Source organism: Brienomyrus brachyistius, chromosome 24 (genome assembly GCF_023856365.1).
Source record: "Brienomyrus brachyistius isolate T26 chromosome 24, BBRACH_0.4, whole genome shotgun sequence".
NCBI classification, from domain to species: domain Eukaryota; kingdom Metazoa; phylum Chordata; class Actinopteri; order Osteoglossiformes; family Mormyridae; genus Brienomyrus; species Brienomyrus brachyistius.
In genome coordinates this window covers 1,761,214-1,780,160 of record NC_064556.1, presented here as the reverse complement: position 1 = coordinate 1,780,160, position 18,947 = coordinate 1,761,214, and the positions used below count along the sequence as shown (strand labels likewise).

The 18,947-nt window shown below is 51.8% G+C and overlaps 1 protein-coding gene across 1 annotated transcript in view; it reads left to right on the top strand.

Annotated features, from left to right (window-relative positions):
* Positions 1-18,947, top strand: part of LOC125720187 (neurexin-1-like) — a 609,464-nt gene that overhangs the window by 520,707 nt on the left and 69,810 nt on the right. The window contains 1 exon segment of the mRNA XM_048995368.1: positions 677-858. Within this exon segment, the coding sequence (XP_048851325.1) occupies positions 677-858 (182 nt within the window).

Below are 18,947 nucleotides of genomic sequence, written 5' to 3'. Positions count from 1 at the left end.
TATATTTGGCAACCTCCTCGCTCTGCTAGCTCCCCTTATCCTGTCGAATAATGATGTCATGAAATGACTTAATATTACATCATCTAAGGCCCAGATTTTCAACCCAGCGCATGCAGATTTGCTCGCGAATCCCGTCTGTTTAACGGGTGAATCGTTCACAGATGCTCGCGACGTGCTGCTTGGTCCAGCGTGGCGTCACGCTCTGCTGCCACCGACCGCTAAGCCGTCAACGAGTAAACAAACGGCGCGTGTGCTGTGCTAGAGCTTTCCGGGGAAGGCGGCTGCGAACCGGCCCCTTCCCCTCCGAAGAGAGCCTCCGAATTAGATAGGCTTCATAAAGCACCTCTTGTCTGCCACCACTTTTTTTTCCACCTGAAAGATATGAAAACGGTGGCGTCCAGAGGATTGAACTAATAAACCCTCTCTCTCTTTCCTCTCCTCTCTCTCTCGCTCTCTCTCTTGTTCTCTCTCCCTGGCGCTCTGTCTCTCTTGCTCTCTCTCTCTGTCTCTCTCACTCTCTGTCTCTCCCTCTCTCTGTCTCTCTCTCACTCTCTCTCTTTCTTTCTCTCTCTCTGTCTCTCCCTCTCTCTCTGTCGCCCTTCCTCTCTCTCTCTATCTCTCTCTCTCCCTCTCTGTCTTTCTTTCTCTCTCTCTGTCTGTCTCTCGCTCTCCACAGCTGGGACCACGTACATTTTCGGGCGAGGAGGAGCCCTCATCACCTACACCTGGCCTCCCAACGACCGGCCGAGCACACGGGCAGACCGGCTGGCGCTGGGCTTCAGCACGCAGCTGAAGGAGGCCGTCCTGGTGCGGGTGGAGAGTGCCTCAGGACTGGGAGATTACCTGGAACTGCACATAGTAAGGCCTGGGTACCTGGAAGGGTGGGGCGGAGGGGGGAAAGAACGAGACCTGAGACGGATGAGACCAATAGGAAGAGGGCAGCATGGGAGGGAGCCAATAGGGAAGGAGAAGCAAGGAAGGAGGCCAATAGGGAGGGGGCAGTAAGGAAGGAGTTACAGAGTGTGGGGCAATCCAGCCAATTAAAACACTTCAGGGAGGAAAATGCTCTGAATCCGGCTGTTAAATGATTCGTTGACCTCTCAGCTCTTAACTCAAAATTACATTTTGAGAACAAATTCCTCTTAATGGCATTATTTGGATGAATAATTAATTAGTCCTGAAACGAGGGATCCCCCCCCCCCCCCCCCGCCACTGTCCCTACCATAATCTGGGGTGACGGCGTCTGTGTAGCCTGGCTTGCCGCTGCTCCCTGTCCCTCTCTGCTTCCTCGTTAGGTGTAATCACCCTCCCGGAGGTGGATTTTAATCACAATGCACCTCTGTACTTCCTCGAGATTCGCTCTTGCCCTCTGCACTCTTATCCCCCTCCTGGCCTCTTGAGAGCTCTGCAGCTTTTCCAGTCATTAGTGTCGTCCAATCATCACTCAGCCTCACCGCTTGCCCTTTTCCCATTGGCTCCCGCTGTCTCCCTCTCTCTGCTCTCTCTCCATGGAAAAGCCACGACTGCCCCCAATTATTTTTGCCGGCGCCTGCCTCAGCGCTGCAGCCGCGATGCCGGTTTTAATGAGTGGTGGGATGTGCTGCTGACGCTCGGAGGGGGGGCTGCCCTCGCTCCCCCCGTCTGTCCCGCACGCACACAGGCGACTCCACCTGCCGAGCTTCCGGTTGTGCTCGCGTGGGCGGAGCTTCAGACTAAATACCCCCCCCCCCCCCCCAAATCCTCCCTTGGCTCACCGAATGGGAGCGCTGAAGGTCCCCAGCAGGCCTTTGGCCCTGAGCTTTGGCCGCCGGCTGCGGCTGCCCGCTCAGAGTGTTATCGGTCATTCCTGATGTTCATTCCTGAGATTCATTTCCATTTCTGGGCTGTAGGATGTGACAGTTTGGGGCATCGGCAACCCCGCCAGCCATGCGCTGTTCTCCCGACGGCCCCCACAGATCCCTGTCCCTTCCTTCTGAAAATCCATGAAGGATTGATGGTATTTAGCATGTGGCAGGCATCTGCAGTAAACCACACAGGGGTGACCGCATGGGAAACCAGCCACTTGGCTGCGGTGTAAGGACAACGTGTGTGTGTGTGTGTGTGTGTGTGTGTGTGTGCATGCGTGTGTGTGTGTCACTGATTGGTGGAGATCTGTGGGCGCCAGAGGTGCTGCTCATCGATTAATGATGAATGAGTATTGAAGCAGTGCAGGACGTCAAGCTTTTGGGCTGTGAGGAGCACAGGGACTATGCTAGAGAACCTTCTGGTTCGCTGGGTTTGATTTTAGGATTCTTCTGAAGTAGGGGGCATAAGAAGGGCCGTAATTCGTACAGAGGAGCCAACATCACCCAATGATATGTTTTGAATCAGTGAGTGGCAGGCGCTGGGCACTCCAGGGGCCAATCAGCTTTCGGCTGGGGCCAGTGCTCCTGTGGCCCCGCCCGTGGCTTGCCTGGGAAACCTTCCACATCTTCTGTGTGCTGTGATGGATTATCTATGCGATCTATGAGTCATCCGCAGTGAGGAAGGGAGGGGGGAGGGGCCGGCCCCGCTCACCAGCCACCTGGGAGCCCCTCGGTACCAATTAGCAACCCGAGTTGCGGCGCCCCGACAGAACCCAGCGGCCGGAGCCAGCTGTCACGCTGTCGGCAGCGTCCTTATTCAGCCGAGCTGCATCCGCTCGCGACACCGAGGCAGACGAAAGGAGTGAAGGAAACGGCCAGGGAGATGGTTCCCCCATTTCTCCTTTCCCCATCACTCCTCATTTCCCCATCACTCCTCATTTCCCCCACTCCTCATTTCCCCTGCTCTGTGCTTCCCCCGCTCCTCATTTCCCCCTCCTCGTTCCCCCTCCTTATTTACACTGCTCCTCATTTCCCTCTCCTTATTTCCCCCGCTCCTCATTTCCCCCACTCCTCATTTCCCCCTCCTCGTTTCCCCCTCCTTATTTACACTGCTCCTCATTTCCCTCTCCTTATTTCCCCTGCTCCTCATTTCCCCCTCCTCGTTCCCCCTCCTTATTTACACTGCTCCTCATTTCCCTCTCCTTATTTCCCCCGCTCCTCATTTCCCCCACTCCTCATTTCCCCCTCCTCGTTTCCCCCTCCTTATTTACACTGCTCCTCATTTCCCTCTCCTTATTTCCCCCGCTCCTCATTTCCCCCACTCCTCATTTCCCCCTCCTCGTTTCCCCCTCCTTATTTACACTGCTCCTCATTTCCCTCTCCTTATTTCCCCCGCTCCTCATTTCCCCCACTCCTCATTTCCCCGTCCTCGTTTCCCCCTCCTTATTTCCCCCGCTCCTCATTTTCCCCGCTCCTCATTTCCCCCACTCCTCGTTCCCCCTGCTCCTCGTTTCCGATCTAGAAGAGCCGCATACGCTGGCAGGGCATCGGCTCCCGCACATGCCAGTGGATCCCAGTCACGACCGACTCGGCAAAGAAATCCCCCACCGACATGTTTGCGCTGTGAGTCACGTACCACGTATAAAAATATGTTTATCGCAGCAAGAGGTATTGATGTTATATAAGAAATATATCAAATTCTTCAAATTATGAAGTATGAAGGTACAGCCTGTTAGCCAGAAGCCTTTGGTTCATTGTTAGCAGTTAGATTTACACCTTCCCTAAAAGCCGCTGGCTAGCTTCACGGAAAATCAATTTGCAGAGAATCCGCTAGACGGCCGGGCAAACGTTATGGAATACCTGAGTGCAGTGAACCCGCAGCTGACTCCTGCAGCCCAGTGATCGGCCGTGCTGTGGACAGCGATGCGTGTGGGATGGAGCCTCACCCAACAAATGCAAAATGGGGGCGTGGTCAAACTGAAAGAGATGGAGGAAGGGCAAAGAGAAACACGGAGAGCTGAGGCGGGTGCTCACGTTTTTCGGAAATGGCGGCGAAGCACCCGTGACTCATTTGAACCGTGATCCCCTCCTCGGAGAAAAAATCCACACCGCCCCCTAGTGAGCAGACGGGAGGAGATCAGCGTGATCCCCCTCGTAATCCAGATCCGGCTGCGTGTCCCACCTGGCTAGGCCAAGTCTCCTCGCCCCCCCCGCACAGGAAATGCGTTCGGTGTGATCCGGGCTGAGGCCGCCCTCGTTCCCGCCGCTGTTTCCACGGACGCGTGTCATCTTTGCAGGCCGGGATTCGTGAGGATGGCAAAGTGGGCTTCGTCTGGATGCTTTTCCGAAAGCTTTAGTCATGGATCAGCGTGGGCTAGTGATATACCACAAAAAATCCCGTTTGACTTCCAAGGACGGCTTTTATATGTGAGATACAGTTCCTGTTACTATGAATAACCACTAGGCCCGTATAATAACCATTAAAGCACAGTGTCACGGAGGTAGCGCTGGGGCTTCGCTACCTCCAGGTTGTGGGTTTGAATCCTCACCTGGAATGGCGTGTTGCACAGGGCGAGGGATAGGGGTGCAGGCCCCCCATGATCTGGAAAAAGCGTGCAAAAGCGAAGTGAAGCAAAGCGGGCAGCTTCATATGTTGGGGGTTTTGGGCGCGGGGGCTGGGGGTTTTGGGTGCGGGGGGTGGGGGTTTTGGGCGCGGGGACTGGGGGTTTTGGGCGCGGGGGGTGGGGGTTTTGGGCGCGGGGGGTGGGGGTTTTGGGCGCGGGGGGGTGGGGGTTTTGGGCGCGGGGGCCGGGGGTCTTGGCCGCGGGGGCCGGGGGTCTTGGCCGCGGGGGCCGGGGGTTTTGGGCGAGGGGGGGTGGGGGTTTTGGGCGCGGGGGCCGGGGGTTTTGGGCGCGGGGGCCGGGGGTTTTGGGCGTGGGGGGGTGGGGGTTTTGGCCGCGGGGGCCGGGGGTTTGGGCGCGGGGGGTGGGGGTTTTGGGCGTGGGGGGTGGGGGTTTTGGCCGCGGGGGCCGGGGGTTTGGGCGCGGGGGCTGGGGGTTTTGGGCGTGGGAGGTGGGGGTTTTGGGCGCGGGGGGTGGGGGTTTTGGGCGTGGGGGGTGGGGGTTTTGGGCGTGGGAGGTGGGGGTTTTGGGCGTGGGGGGTGGGGGTTTTGGGCGCGGGGGCCGGGGGTTTTGGGCGCGGGGGGTGGGGGTTTTGGGCGCGGGGGCCGGGGGTTTTGGGCGCGGGGGGTGGGGGTTTTGGGCGCGGGGGGTGGGGGTTTTGGGCGTGGGAGGTGGGGGTTTTGGGCGCTCTGGGCTGCATTGTCCCTACCTTCCTTTGCCAGACCAAAGACAAGCCACTAGGTAAAATGGTGTCCCTACATTGAGTTTGATGTTTATGGTGTCCAGTCCGGGGAAGACCCTGTGCTTCCTGGGATGGGCTGCTTCAGCGGTTCTAGAACTAGAATTCATGGAATTATTAACGATGGCAGACTACAAATGGGAAGGGGTCCACCCGAGTGTTAACATGTCTGGCAGTAATCCCAGCATGCCTTGCGGATACAGGAACAAGGCCAAGCCCTGCTTCTCATTTATCTCAAGGTTTCTACTGTCTGCGTGTCTCCGAACAGACATTCTCCCTCTTTGGGCTTCTGTTTATACGTTTTGGTTGTTTTCTGTAATTTGTATCATCATTTACTGGACAATTAATTTCTGCTTCAGGAGAGCAGAGAGGCCTCGTAGCTCAAGGTTAGCCTGTCTCTGTTCAGAGCCAGTGAGATTGAGATTGAAGCTCTCTCCAGAGTCAAGGAGAGGTTCCATCTCTATATGACAAGGCTTTCTCATGTCAGCTCTGTAGGTGGTAACTCTTTAAGCAATCACTGTACTGCTTTTTCTTCCCCTCCCAGCCAATCGCTTGGCCAGTTTCATCTGACTGCTGACCAATCGCGTTGCCAGTTATATTTCAGGCACCGTGTTCTGCACACGCTGCCCGAATAGGTTTGTTTTGTGCCATGATAAAGCAATATAGCAGGAAACCCGACATGCTACAGTCATTATTGTGGGAACCTTCACCGCATAGACAGGAGCGCAGCACCTGGTAATTTCAGTCCCTGTGGGAACCTCTAAGACATTTGCATGAGGAGAGGCATTTTTTTGCACCCCAGCCCCACATGGAGACTGCATAATGTTGGAATGGATGTTTAGCAAATGCTACACTGGGGAGCAGGGTGCCACCTGCAGGGTGGCAGAGGTAATGTGGTCACACTGGCGGTGTGATGGCCAGGGTGTTTATGCGGTGGAGTTCACAGAAGCACCGATCCTGGCAGATGCCTCACAGCTGGAGAAGGCGCCGCATACAATCTGACGCGCAGCCCCACTAGGGCCGTCTCCACGACAACCTTGCCTCTCCCTGACTCTCGCCCAGCTTGCGCAGTGCATTGCACTGCAGAGAATCATCTGCTCGCTTCCTGTCCATCTCACTGTGATGCTGTAATCTGTCTTAGCCTCTAAACAACGTCTGCATAATGCTGGCAGAAAAAAAAAAAAACAGTTTACGGACTTTACAGTGATAATTCAGCAAAATAAAAATGGAAAGTTGGAAATCATCAGCTGCTTGTGGTGTTTCTTAACACGTTTTTATGCAGTGTTTCCCAGTGAGTTCCTGACGCATCAGTATACAAGAGTTTTTGACTGTGAATTGAAGGACAGGGTATCTGTCACATAAATCATCACACTAGACGAAGTGGACGGCCATCTTGGTTAAAAAAAAAAACCGCAATATTAATGAATAGGACCCTCAGTCAGATGAGGAAGTGTGGGTGTTTGGTATCGTGGAGATTAAACAGTCCAGACTGCGCCACCGCCCTGATCCAGCAGATTTAAAAACTAACAATGAAAACAAAAGGATCTGTTTCACAGGCCCGGCAGACAGCTCTGCTAATCAAAAGATGAATATTTATAGATAGTGGATGTGTGATTATCTCCAGCTAAAAACAATTAAAAACATTTCATTAGAGTTGTTCGTTATCATAGAAGGTAGAACATAACAAAGGCAAAAATAATAACAGAATGATAGGTTGACACCTTTACGTAGCAAATAAATTAACTCTAGACTTGAGAAAGATGGGATGGAAATTGTGTTTTTATTCTTTCTGCATTTTTATGTGACTGTGCTTTGGGTACGGCGACGGGCTCCCTCACCCCATTTTTATGTGACTGTGCTTTGGGTACGGCGACGGGCTCCCTCACCGCATGTTTATGTGACTGTGCTTTGGGTACGGCGACGGGCTCCCTCACCTCATTTTTATGTGACTGTGCTTTGGGTACGGCGATGGGCTCCCTCACCCCATTTTTATGTGACTGTGCTTTGGGTACGGCGACGGGCTCCCTCACCCCATTTTTATGTGACTGTGCTTTGGGTACGGCGACGGGCTCCCTCACCTCATTTTTATGTGACTGTGCTTTGGGTACGGCGACGGGCTCCCTCACCCCATGTTTATGTGACTGTGCTTTGGGTACGGCGACGGGCTCCCTCACCCCATGTTTATGTGACTGTGCTTTGGGTACGGCGACGGGCTCCCTCACCCCATGTTTATGTGACTGTGCTTTGGGTACGGCGACGGGCTCCCTCACCCCATTTTTATGTGACTGTGCTTTGGGTACGGCGACGGGCTCCCTCACCCCATTTTTATGTGACTGTGCTTTGGGTACGGCGACGGGCTCCCTCACCCCATTTTTATGTGACTGTGCTTTGGGTACGGCGACGGGCTCCCTCACCCCATTTTTATGTGACTGTGCTTTGGGTACGGCGACGGGCTCCCTCACCCCATGTTTATGTGACTGTGCTTTGGGTACGGCGACGGGCTCCCTCACCCCATGTTTATGTGACTGTGCTTTGGGTACGGCGACGGGCTCCCTCACCCCATGTTTATGTGACTGTGCTTTGGGTACGGCGACGGGCTCCCTCACCCCATGTTTATGTGACTGTGCTTTGGGTACGGCGACGGGCTCCCTCACCCCATGTTTATGTGACTGTGCTTTGGGTACGGCGACGGGCTCCCTCACCCCATGTTTATGTGACTGTGCTTTGGGTACGGCGACGGGCTCCCTCACCTCATTATTATGTGTCTGTGCTTTGGGTACGGCGACGGGCTCCCTCACCTCATTATTATGTCACTGTGCTTTGGGTACGGCGACGGGCTCCCTCACCCCATTTTTATGTGACTGTGCTTTGGGTACGGCGACGGGCTCCCTCACCTCATTATTATGTCACTGTGCTTTGGGTACGGCGACGGGCTCCCTCACCCCATTTTTATGTGACTGTGCTTTGGGTACGGCGACGGGCTCCCTCACCCCATTTTTATGTGACTGTGCTTTGGGTACGGCGACAGGCTCCCTCACCGCATGTTTATGTGACTGTGCTTTGGGTACGGCGACGGGCTCCCTCACCCCATGTTTATGTGACTGTGCTTTGGGTACGGCGACGGGCTCCCTCACCTCATTATTATGTCACTGTGCTTTGGGTACGGCGACGGGCTCCCTCACCCCATGTTTATGTGACTGTGCTTTGGGTACGGCGACGGGCTCCCTCACCCCATTTTTATGTGACTGTGCTTTGGGTACGGCGACGGGCTCCCTCACCCCATGTTTATGTGACTGTGCTTTGGGTACGGCGACGGGCTCCCTCACCCCATTTTTATGTGACTGTGCTTTGGGTACGGCGACGGACTCCCTCACCCCATGTTTATGTGTCTGTGCTTTGGGTACGGCGACGGGCTGCCTCACCTCATTATTATGTCACTGTGCTTTGGGTACGGCGACGGGCTCCCTCACCCCATTTTTATGTGACTGTGCTTTGGGTACGGCGACGGGCTCCCTCACCCCATTTTTATGTGACTGTGCTTTGGGTACGGCGACATGCTCCCTCACCGCATGTTTATGTGACTGTGCTTTGGGTACGGCGACGGGCTCCCTCACCCCATTTTTATGTGACTGTGCTTTGGGTACGGCGACGGGCTCCCTCACCGCATTTTTATGTGACTGTGCTTTGGGTACGGCGACGGGCTCCCTCACCCCATGTTTATGTGACTGTGCTTTGGGTACGGCGACGGGCTCCATCACCCCATGTTTATGTGACTGTGCTTTGGGTACGGCGACGGGCTCCCTCACCCCATTTTTATGTGACTGTGCTTTGGGTACGGCGACGGGCTCCCTCACCCCATTTTTATGTCACTGTGCTTTGGGTACGGCGACGGGCTCCCTCACCCCATGTTTATGTGACTGTGCTTTGGGTACGGCGACGGGCTCCCTCACCCCATGTTTATGTGACTGTGCTTTGGGTACGGCGACGGGCTCCCTCACCCCATGTTTATGTGACTGTGCTTTGGGTACGGCGACGGGCTCCCTCACCCCATGTTTATGTGACTGTGCTTTGGGTACGGCGACGGGCTCCCTCACCCCATGTTTATGTGACTGTGCTTTGGGTACGGCGACGGGCTCCCTCACCCCATTTTTATGTGACTGTGCTTTGGGTACGGCAACGGGCTCCCTCACCCCATTTTTATGTGACTGTGCTTTGGGTACGGCGACGGGCTCCCTCACCCCATTATTATGTGACTGTGCTTTGGGTACGGCGACGGGCTCCCTCACCTCATTTTTATGTGACTGTGCTTTGGGTACGGCGACGGGCTCCCTCACCTCATTTTTATGTGACTGTGCTTTGGGTACGGCGACGGGCTCCCTCACCTCATTTTTATGTGACTGTGCTTTGGGTACGGCGACGGGCTCCCTCACCTCATTTTTATGTGACTGTGCTTTGGGTACGGCGACGGGCTCCCTCACCTCATTTTTATGTGACTGTGCTTTGGGTACAGCGACAGGCTCCCTCTCTCCATTCACTCTTTTTCTCAGTCCTTGGATAAGAGTTTTCTTTCTTCTTCCGCCCAGTAAGCACATCCAAACCCTGACACCCAGCTGGGCCCTTTGTATAATTTTTACTTTATTTAGCTGCTTTAATCCAACGTGACATCCTTTTATTTTCTTTTTAAGAATGTAGGGTCAACCAGTTTCTAGAGTATTTTGTGGCTACGGGCCTTGCTTAAGGACCCAACAATAAATTTCCTTTTTCAACCCTGGGGCTTGAACCAACAACCTCCTGATCACCAGCATACATCCTAACCCATTCAGCCCCACATCACCGCCTTTCCACTCTTAAGTTCTTTAACTCATCCCTGACGAAATTCTCAAGTCATGTCCCAGAGTAACGCCCCTACTCCTTCCTCCTACTCCCATGTCATGTGATCCCTTTCTATCCAGAATGCTTTGCTAGTCTTTGTGCAGCCGGTCGAACCTTGAAAGCAGACCCTGGGGCCGCCCTTCACGGCTGTCACATGTCGTCATGCGTGTCGTAACCTGTGAATGATTCTGCTGAGAGCAGTGACTCACCGCTCATTCGTGTTGTCAGGAAACTTGTCACGTGGCTGGTTAGTCTCACCCTCTGCTACCTGGCTTTTTAATGTCATTCTCTCGTCTCGCCATAAATTTTAACCAACCAACCAAATGAAAATTAAATTGTGGCACAACGGTTTTAAAAGTCTGCCAAACGTGGAATGACTGAGGCTGAAAATGGGGGGAATTCAGAGGTAATCCGGCGAGGTTAGATTTCAGGATGTGAGCCCAGTTAATCAGCGAGCTCCGTGCCATCCTCATTAAGCTGCAGTTTACTGACTGTAACGCTTAAGACTTTAACGGGTGGTGAGGAAACGCTCCCTGGCTCCATGTTCTACTGCAGTGTTGTTTTGTATTCAAGGAGGGTTGTTTTTTTCCCACAAGGCTAAGGGAGAGGATACGGGCGAAGCGGAGCAGAGAAATGAGGGAACTATCTTTCTTTTCACTCTCTTGCTGCACCTTTGACTTTGAGAAACTTGCTTTCCAGCTACTCCAAGGGGTCACTAGTGCCCACCGTCTGTAGGCGTCTGTCGGCTGAACTCTGAAAGCAGGCGAAGAGCATGTAGATCGTACGGTTAGGACTCTGTGCCTGTAATCAGATGGTTGCTGGTTTGAATCCCAGTGCTGGCAGGCCGGTGCTGTATGGGGACCCTTCAACATGACCCATCACCCCAATCGCTCCCAGGCTGCTGGACGTGCACTGACCCTGTGCTATACCACTCGGGCATGCTGTTGTGTGTTTGTGTGTCTTATTAAGAGTGCAATCACACCGGTGCATTGTATTACTTAGAATATGTCTCAAGTATAGGTCTCAAGAATATGTCACATTTTAAAATAGAGTCAGATGATCTCAGGGTCAAGTGGGGTCTAACGGTCTTGCTTAGGCATCCAGCACATAAATCACTCTGCAAAACATGGGATTCAAACCAGCAACCTTCCAAATACAAGTACATCGTGTTACGCTGCTGTTAAAGGTTGGGGACACTGAGAGGTTGGTGTGCTGCGTATTGCCAGGCACGTGGGGTGGGCAGAGAAGGGAAGGCCGGCGGAGGGGGGTGCTGGCTTCAGGAGAATCGGCCCCCACTGTGACAGGGCCCATTAATAGACCTGCCCAGCTCAGAGGCTCAGATGGATAAAGAGCAAAGGCTTGACAATGAATTAAACGGCTGTAACTCTTCCCAAAGTAATTAGCTGCACTCCCACACCAGTTTGATTACGACCCGGATTAAATTCATTTCCAGAGCCGTGGTCTGCGTTCGCCCCATGTGACCATGCCTCGATCCGCTTAGGTGATGAGTAACCCTCCAAATACGCAGAACACAAATGTGCAAAAGCGACACATAAGCCAAGGCTCCATGCTCCTCCCACTTATGACACCATGTGACACGGCTGGACCAATCAATGCATCAGTCCTGCCCAACATGCTAATTACTTACATTTAATTTCTGTCACTAGTAACTGTTGAACACAGAGTGGTGTCAAAGCTAAGACTTTGCAACACTGCCTTCTGTATGATTTTAATCGAGCTTCCTACTCAAAGAGGATTAGTGTGGGACCCCTAGTGTAATGCTGTTCTGTAGTCATGGGATTGCGTGCATCTGTAGCGGGTGGAGCGCGACTCACCACGGCACCAGCCACGCCCATCTGTTAACTGTCACCTAGCTGCATGCTAATCAGCCCCGTGACTCCTAATGTCCTCTGGATGAAAGCTGGGACGCAGCATTGAGAGGCTGGTGGAAACCCTATGGCCTTCTACTCGGAGCATCGTGGGGTCACGACCTGGAGACAGCTGAGCACCTACAGGGTCGGCCCCAGGTTCGAATGAGGCTCAGTGTCAGTGCTAGAACAAATCTGATTGCCAGGTATGAGATTTTCATAAAGGGGGGGTGGATCTGTTGAATGGGGCGGAGTTTTTGAGCAGGGGAATGGCGACAATGAAAATTGTTGGCCATTCCTTTTTTGCAATTTTGGGTGACACTGATTAGGCTCTTACCCCAGACCTCACCCTCCCGGACCCCCCTCCCTGTACTTTGCTGCATCCTCAGCTTGGGCGGGGGGGGGGTGCCTACAGATGGCAGCTGGAAGTATCTTTCCTGAGGGAAATCAGTTATTATAGCAGAACGTTTCCCCAGGATGGACCCGCAGATAATTAAAAGGAGAGGGAATGTACCGGAATGTGCGGCCTGCCGTCATTCCTGCCATAATTAATGTCGCACCTGCTTCCCGAAAGATCGGACGTCCATCTGGGGGGACACTGTCACCAGGGGGGCACATGGCTCAGCGAGGGCTGCTTCAACTCAACAAACGAACGTGCTCTTATTGGACGGCTCCCGCCCTAACAAACCTGCTCCTATTGGACGGCTCCAGGCCTAACGAACCTGCTCCTATTGGACGGCTCCAGCCCTAATGAACGTGCACCTCCCAAAACAGAGCATCAGTGCCTCAGTCTTGTCTTACTGATTAATGTGCAGTTTGCAGATCTATGCACCTCCTGTAATGTGCAGTTTGCAGGTCTATGCACCTCCTGTAATGTGCAGTTTGCAGGTCTATGCACCTCCTCTAATTTGCAGTTTGCAGGTCTATGCACCTCCTGTTATGTGCAAGTTGCAGGTCTATGCACCTCCTATAATGTGCAGTTCGCAGGTCTAGGGACCTCCTGTAATGTGCAGTTTGCTGGTCTATGCACCTCCTGTAATGTGCAGTTTGCAGGTCTATGGACCTCCTGTAATGTGTAGTTTTCTGGTCTATGCACCTCCTATAATGTGTAGTTTGCTGGTCTATGCACCTCCTATAATGTGTAGTTTGCTGGTCTATGCACCTCCTATAATGTGTAGTTTGCTGGTCTATGCACCTCCTATAATGTGTAGTTTGCTGGTCTATGCACCTCCTATAATGTGTAGTTTGCTGGTCTATGCACCTCCTATAATGTGCAGTTTTATGGTCTATGCACCTCCTGTATTGTGCAGTTTGCAGGTCTATGGACCTCCTGTAATATGTAGTTTGCCGGTCTATGCACCTCCTATAATGTGCAGTTTGCCGATCTATGCACCTCCTACAATGTGCAGGTTGCAGGTCTATGCACCTCCTGTAATGTGCAGGTTGCAGGTCTGTGGACCTCCTGTAATCACTATCAGAATCAATGTTATTCGCCATGTGCATTACAAGAACATCAGTACTAAGATAGAGTGATAACAAAGACACACAAATTAACAACAGTATAAAAATAAAAAATAATTTAAAAATAAAGGATGTATGAAGGAGATGATGAAATAGTGTAATGGCGTTTTTCACCGCCCTTGCCCTACCTGTAAGGTATAGATTAATAACTGTGGTAACTTGAAACGCCCTGAGAGTAGTAATGAGTGGCTTAAGACTTCATCAGGATTGTAGAGGAGTTCTCTGGCCATGTTACGCCCACTGCAGGAGTGGGGGAGGTGTGGGGGGGGGGGCGGAGGGGTGTAAAAATGCAGCTACTTTTACAGGCGTGACTATAAACGCAGTGCTGAGTGACTAAATAGTAACGAAGCTCTTCCTTTGCCAAGACGCAGCAGAACTCCCTTTACGAGTAGCAAATAGGCGCGGGCAAACATTTTCGGACATTAGAGATACAGCCTCCCCTGCAGGCACTGTCAGGGACACTGCGCAGGGTGTGGAGGTAGGAGCATGCAGTGGTGCATCCTGAGAAAGACCATCCAGTGGAGGGACCCAAGAGTGAGGAAGGAGGCCAGCGTGGCTCTGAGGGGTGGCAGGCGACCGTGCAAGGCAAGAGGGAGATGTTGTAGGCCGGGGCTGGGAATGTGAGCAGTGCCGGGGAATGTGAGCAGTGCCGGGGAATGTGAGCAGTGCCGGGGAATGTGAGCAGTGCCGGGGAATGTGAGCAGTGCCGGGGTATGTGAGCAGTGCCGGGGAATGTGAGCAGTGCCGGGGAATGTGAGCAGTGGCGGGGGGAATGCGAGCAGTGCCGGGGAATGTGAGCAGTGCCGGGGAATGTGAGCAGTGCCGGGGAATGTGAGCAGTGGCAGGGGGAATGCGAGCAGTGCTGGGGAATGTGAGCAGAGGCAGGGGGGGATGCGACCAGCAGTGCTGAATGTGAGCAGCGATGGGGATTGTGAGCAGCCAAATTCACATTAAATCTGAGTGCCTGTGAATTGAACAGATTGACACATACAGACACGCATGCACACACATATGCACATACACACATGCAGATTGACACATACAGACACGCATGCACACACATATGCACATACACACATGCAGATTGACACATACAGACACGCATGCACACACATATGCACATACACACATGCAGATTGACACATACAGACACGCATGCACACACATATGCACATACACACATGCAGATTGACACATACAGACACGCATGCACACACATATGCACATACACACATGCAGATTGACACATACAGTCACGCATGCACACACATATGCACATACACACATGCAGATTGACACATACAAACACCCATGCATACACATATGTACATACACACATACAGATTGACACATACAGACACGCATGCACACGCATATGCACATACACACATGCAGATTGACACATACAGACACGCATGCCCACACATATGCACATACACACATGCAGATTGACACATACAGACACGCATGCCCACACATATGCACATACACACATGCAGATTGACACATACAGACACGCATGCACACACATATGTACATACACACACACACAGATAGATACACAGACACACTCACGCATGCACGCACACACATCTACACACAAATGCAGATACACAGAGAGATACACATGCAGGCTTTGTGATGTGTAGGAGGTGCGAGACAGACTTCATTAGCAATAGCAGAGGGCTGGACAGTCACAGGAATGCTCACAGCATCTATAAATGCTCAGGCATGCTCACAGCATCTATAAATGCTAAAAACATCTATAAACATTCACAGGAATGCTCACAGCATCTATAAACCTCACAGGCATAGTCACACCATCTGTAAACCTCACAGGCATCCTCACAGCATCCATAAACGCTAACAGCATCTATAAACGCTCACAGGCATGCTCACAACATCTATAAATCTCACAGACGTACTCACAGCATCTATAAACACTTCAGTGAGGCAGTAAGAGCTGTCCTCAGCACCTTGTAGTACCTGACAGACTCATAACTCTACATGTCATAACTTGTCTGGGACATCAAGCAGCTGGTGGTGCATTATAACCAGGGAGCATAGCTGGTGGTGCATTATAACCAGGGAGCACAGCTGGTGGTACATTATAACCAGGGAGCACAGCTGGTGGTGCATTATAACCAGGGAGCACAGCTGGTGGTACATTATAACCAGGGAGCACAGCTGGTGGTGCATTATAACCAGGGAGCACAGCTGGTGGTGCATTATAACCAGGGAGCACAGCTGGTGGTGCATTATAAGCAGGGAGCACGGCTGGTGGTGCACTGTGATGTGCACCACCAAACTGTGATGTCATCAACATCATGCAGACAGGCATCAAACAAGAAAAGTATCACAAAAACTGTGAACTTTCATTTATTCTGGATCATTCTGGATTTATATTGGTCAAGTGAGTTACACAGAGTTCAGTAGCAGCTTCCATACCATGTCCTTATATAAATATGAAAATAAATAAACCATATAAAAATTGATGATAAGGAACAGTATGATGGTGCAGTGGTTAGCACTGTCGTGTCACATCTCTGGGACCTGGGTTCGAGGCTCCTCCAGGGTTCCTTATGTGTAGAGTCCCCACAACCACAAGTGGTGACAGAAAATGGATGGATGGGTATTCATACCTAAATATTCACATACATAACTGAACAATCAAACAGTATGAAATATAAACACATTATTACAGCATATATCTGCATGTATTGCACTCAGTTACCAATGAATAACTGGCCTGTAACATTGTCGCATATACATGGGAATAGTATTACACTGTTGATGCAAAGTGCAGTAATAGTAGCGCAAATAAAAGTAAAAAAGGTCAGTCAGTCCAGCAGTATTCAGTATCAAAGGCATGGAAGGTGCCATCAGTAGCGGGGGGGGGGGGGGGGGGGGGGGGGCTTAGCTTCATTTAAAATATTAATTTCCTAAATTCTTAAGTAATGCTAACCAATGACAAGCGATCTGTGTAAGAAGGCCAGTCTCTGTCACGCTGTTCCCTGTGTTCCCTGCATTCCCTGCATTCCCTGTGATCCCTGTGTTCCCTGCATTCCCAGCGTTTCCTGTGTTACCTGCGTTCCCTGTGTTCCCTGCATTCCCAGCGTTCCCTGTGTTCCATGTGATCCCTGTGTTCCTTGTGATCCCTGTGTTCCCTGCGTTCCCTGTGTTCCCTGCATTACCAGCGTTCCCTGTGTTCCCTGCATTCCCTGCATTAGCAACGTTCTCTGTGTTCCTTGAATTCCCAGCGTTCCCTGAATTCCCAGTGTTCCCTGTGTTCGCTGCATTCCCAGCGTTCCCTGTGTTCCCTGCATTCCCTGCATTACCAGCGTTTCCTGCATTCCCTGTGATCCCTGTGTTCCCTGCATTCCCAGGGTTTCCTGTGTTACCTGCAGTCCCTGTGTTCCCTGCGTTCCCTGTGTTCCCTGCGTTCCCTGCATTACCAGCGTTCCCTGTGTTCCCTGCATTCCCTGTATTACCAGCGTTCCCTGTGTTCCCTGCATTCCCTGTGTTCCCTGCATTACCAGCGTTCCCTGTGTTCCCTGCATTCCCTGTGTTCCCTGCATTACCAGCGTTCCCTGTGTTCCCTGCATTCCCTGCATTACCAGCGTTCCCTGTGTTCCCTGTATTCTCTGTGTTCCCTGCATTCCCTGTGTTCCCTGTATTCCCCATGTTTCCTGGGTTCCCGCAGGCAAGGCAGTAGTGAGGGCTGGGTGCTAGGTCCCAACACAAGTCTGCTTCCATGTGAAATTTATGCCACAATTCCCATATGCCAGCCCTACAGATATGGTGCCACTTTCTCCATGCTAACATACAGCCTCTGGCACATTAAAAAACATTCATTTTCGTAATGCTTACGACATAGCAAAAATCCGTGAGAATTCAGAATTTCCCCTGACGATATATAGTGAAGGATATTGTTGCATAATGTGTTATATAACATAGTATAACATAACATTTGAAGTACAGAGAAGCGGTCATAAAAATGCTCAGTCATACAAAATATGTTTCAGTGGTGAGCAGATTATCGATATCTGCTTTGGCTTCAGCAGAAAGCTCCAGTCTCGCTGCTCCCCGGTTCAGGCAGGCCCTCACCTTGCTTCAGTGGTGAGCAGATTATCAGTGTCTGCTTTGGCTTCAGCAGAGAGCTCCAGTCTCGCTGCTCCCCGGTTCAGGCAGGCCCTCACCTTGCTTCAGTGGTGAGCAGATTATCGGTGTCTGCTTTGGCTTCAGCAGAGAGCTCCAGTCTCGCTGCTCCCCGGTTCAGGCAGACCCTCACCTTGCTTCAGTGGTGAGCAGATTATCGATATCTGCTTTGGCTTCAGCAGAGAGCTCCAGTCTCGCTGCTCCCCGGTTCAGGCAGGCCCTCACCTTGCTTCAGTGGTGAGCAGATTATCAGTGTCTGCTTTGGCTTCAGCAGAGAGCTCCAGTCTCGCTGCTCCCCGGTTCAGGCAGGCCCTCACCTTGCTTCAGTGGTGAGCAGATTATCAGTGTCTGCTTTGGCTTCAGCAGAGAGCTCCAGTCTCGCTGCTCCCCGGTTCAGGCAGGCCCTCACCTTGCTTCAGTGGTGAGCAGATTATCGATATCTGCTTTGGCTTCAGCAGAGAGCTCCAGTCTCGCTGCTCCCCGGTTCAGGCAGGCCCTCACCTTGCTTCAGTGGTGAGCAGATTATCGGTGTCTGCTTTGGCTTCAGCAGAGAGCTCCAGTCTCGCTGCTCCCCGGTTCAGGCAGGCCCTCACCTTGCTTCGGCCATCTTATGCATCTTATTAATGATGTGCAGTGAGCAAGGAGTGAGCCTCAGTCCATGTTGAAAAAATAGCATTTTTGTGGTCAGTTCAAAACTTTGGCATTAAGTTTATATTTTATAGTATATTTATATTTAATTTTGGCTGACTGGGGAGCATCTGATTGTTGAGCGATTGTCTATAAGATCGTCCTGTCAAGTTACTATTGACTGGTTTCTGACCACTGGTTAACATTATATTCAGGGGCATATACAAGGGCGGGGCCACAGGGGCACTGGCCCCAGCTGAAAGCTGATTGGTCGCCGAAGTGCTCCCTCCCCTGTCACTCACCGATTCGAAACATATCATTGGCTAACCATAAGGTATGCCCCTCTGTATGAACTGTGCCCCCACCTTAAAAAAACTTGCCAATGATTATACTTGAACTTTACTTTTGTGTGTAAGTGATAAAGATCTTAGGCTCTTAGTAGCAAAGAGACGTTTATTGCAACGTTAAATGATCCTTTAATATTTTTCATATAATGAGGGTGGCCGGCCTGAATCTGACCTGGGGGGCGACCCTCTCTTATCCGCCCAACCCCTTGATCCCATGGTTATTTACAGGAGTCCCTGTCTCTAACTCCCCAGGACTGTCCGACTTTCCTACTAAACCAGTGCTTCCACTTTTTCTAGCACCCTTGAAACAGAATATTTTTGCCTTTGAGGATGATTATTTGTGCATAAAG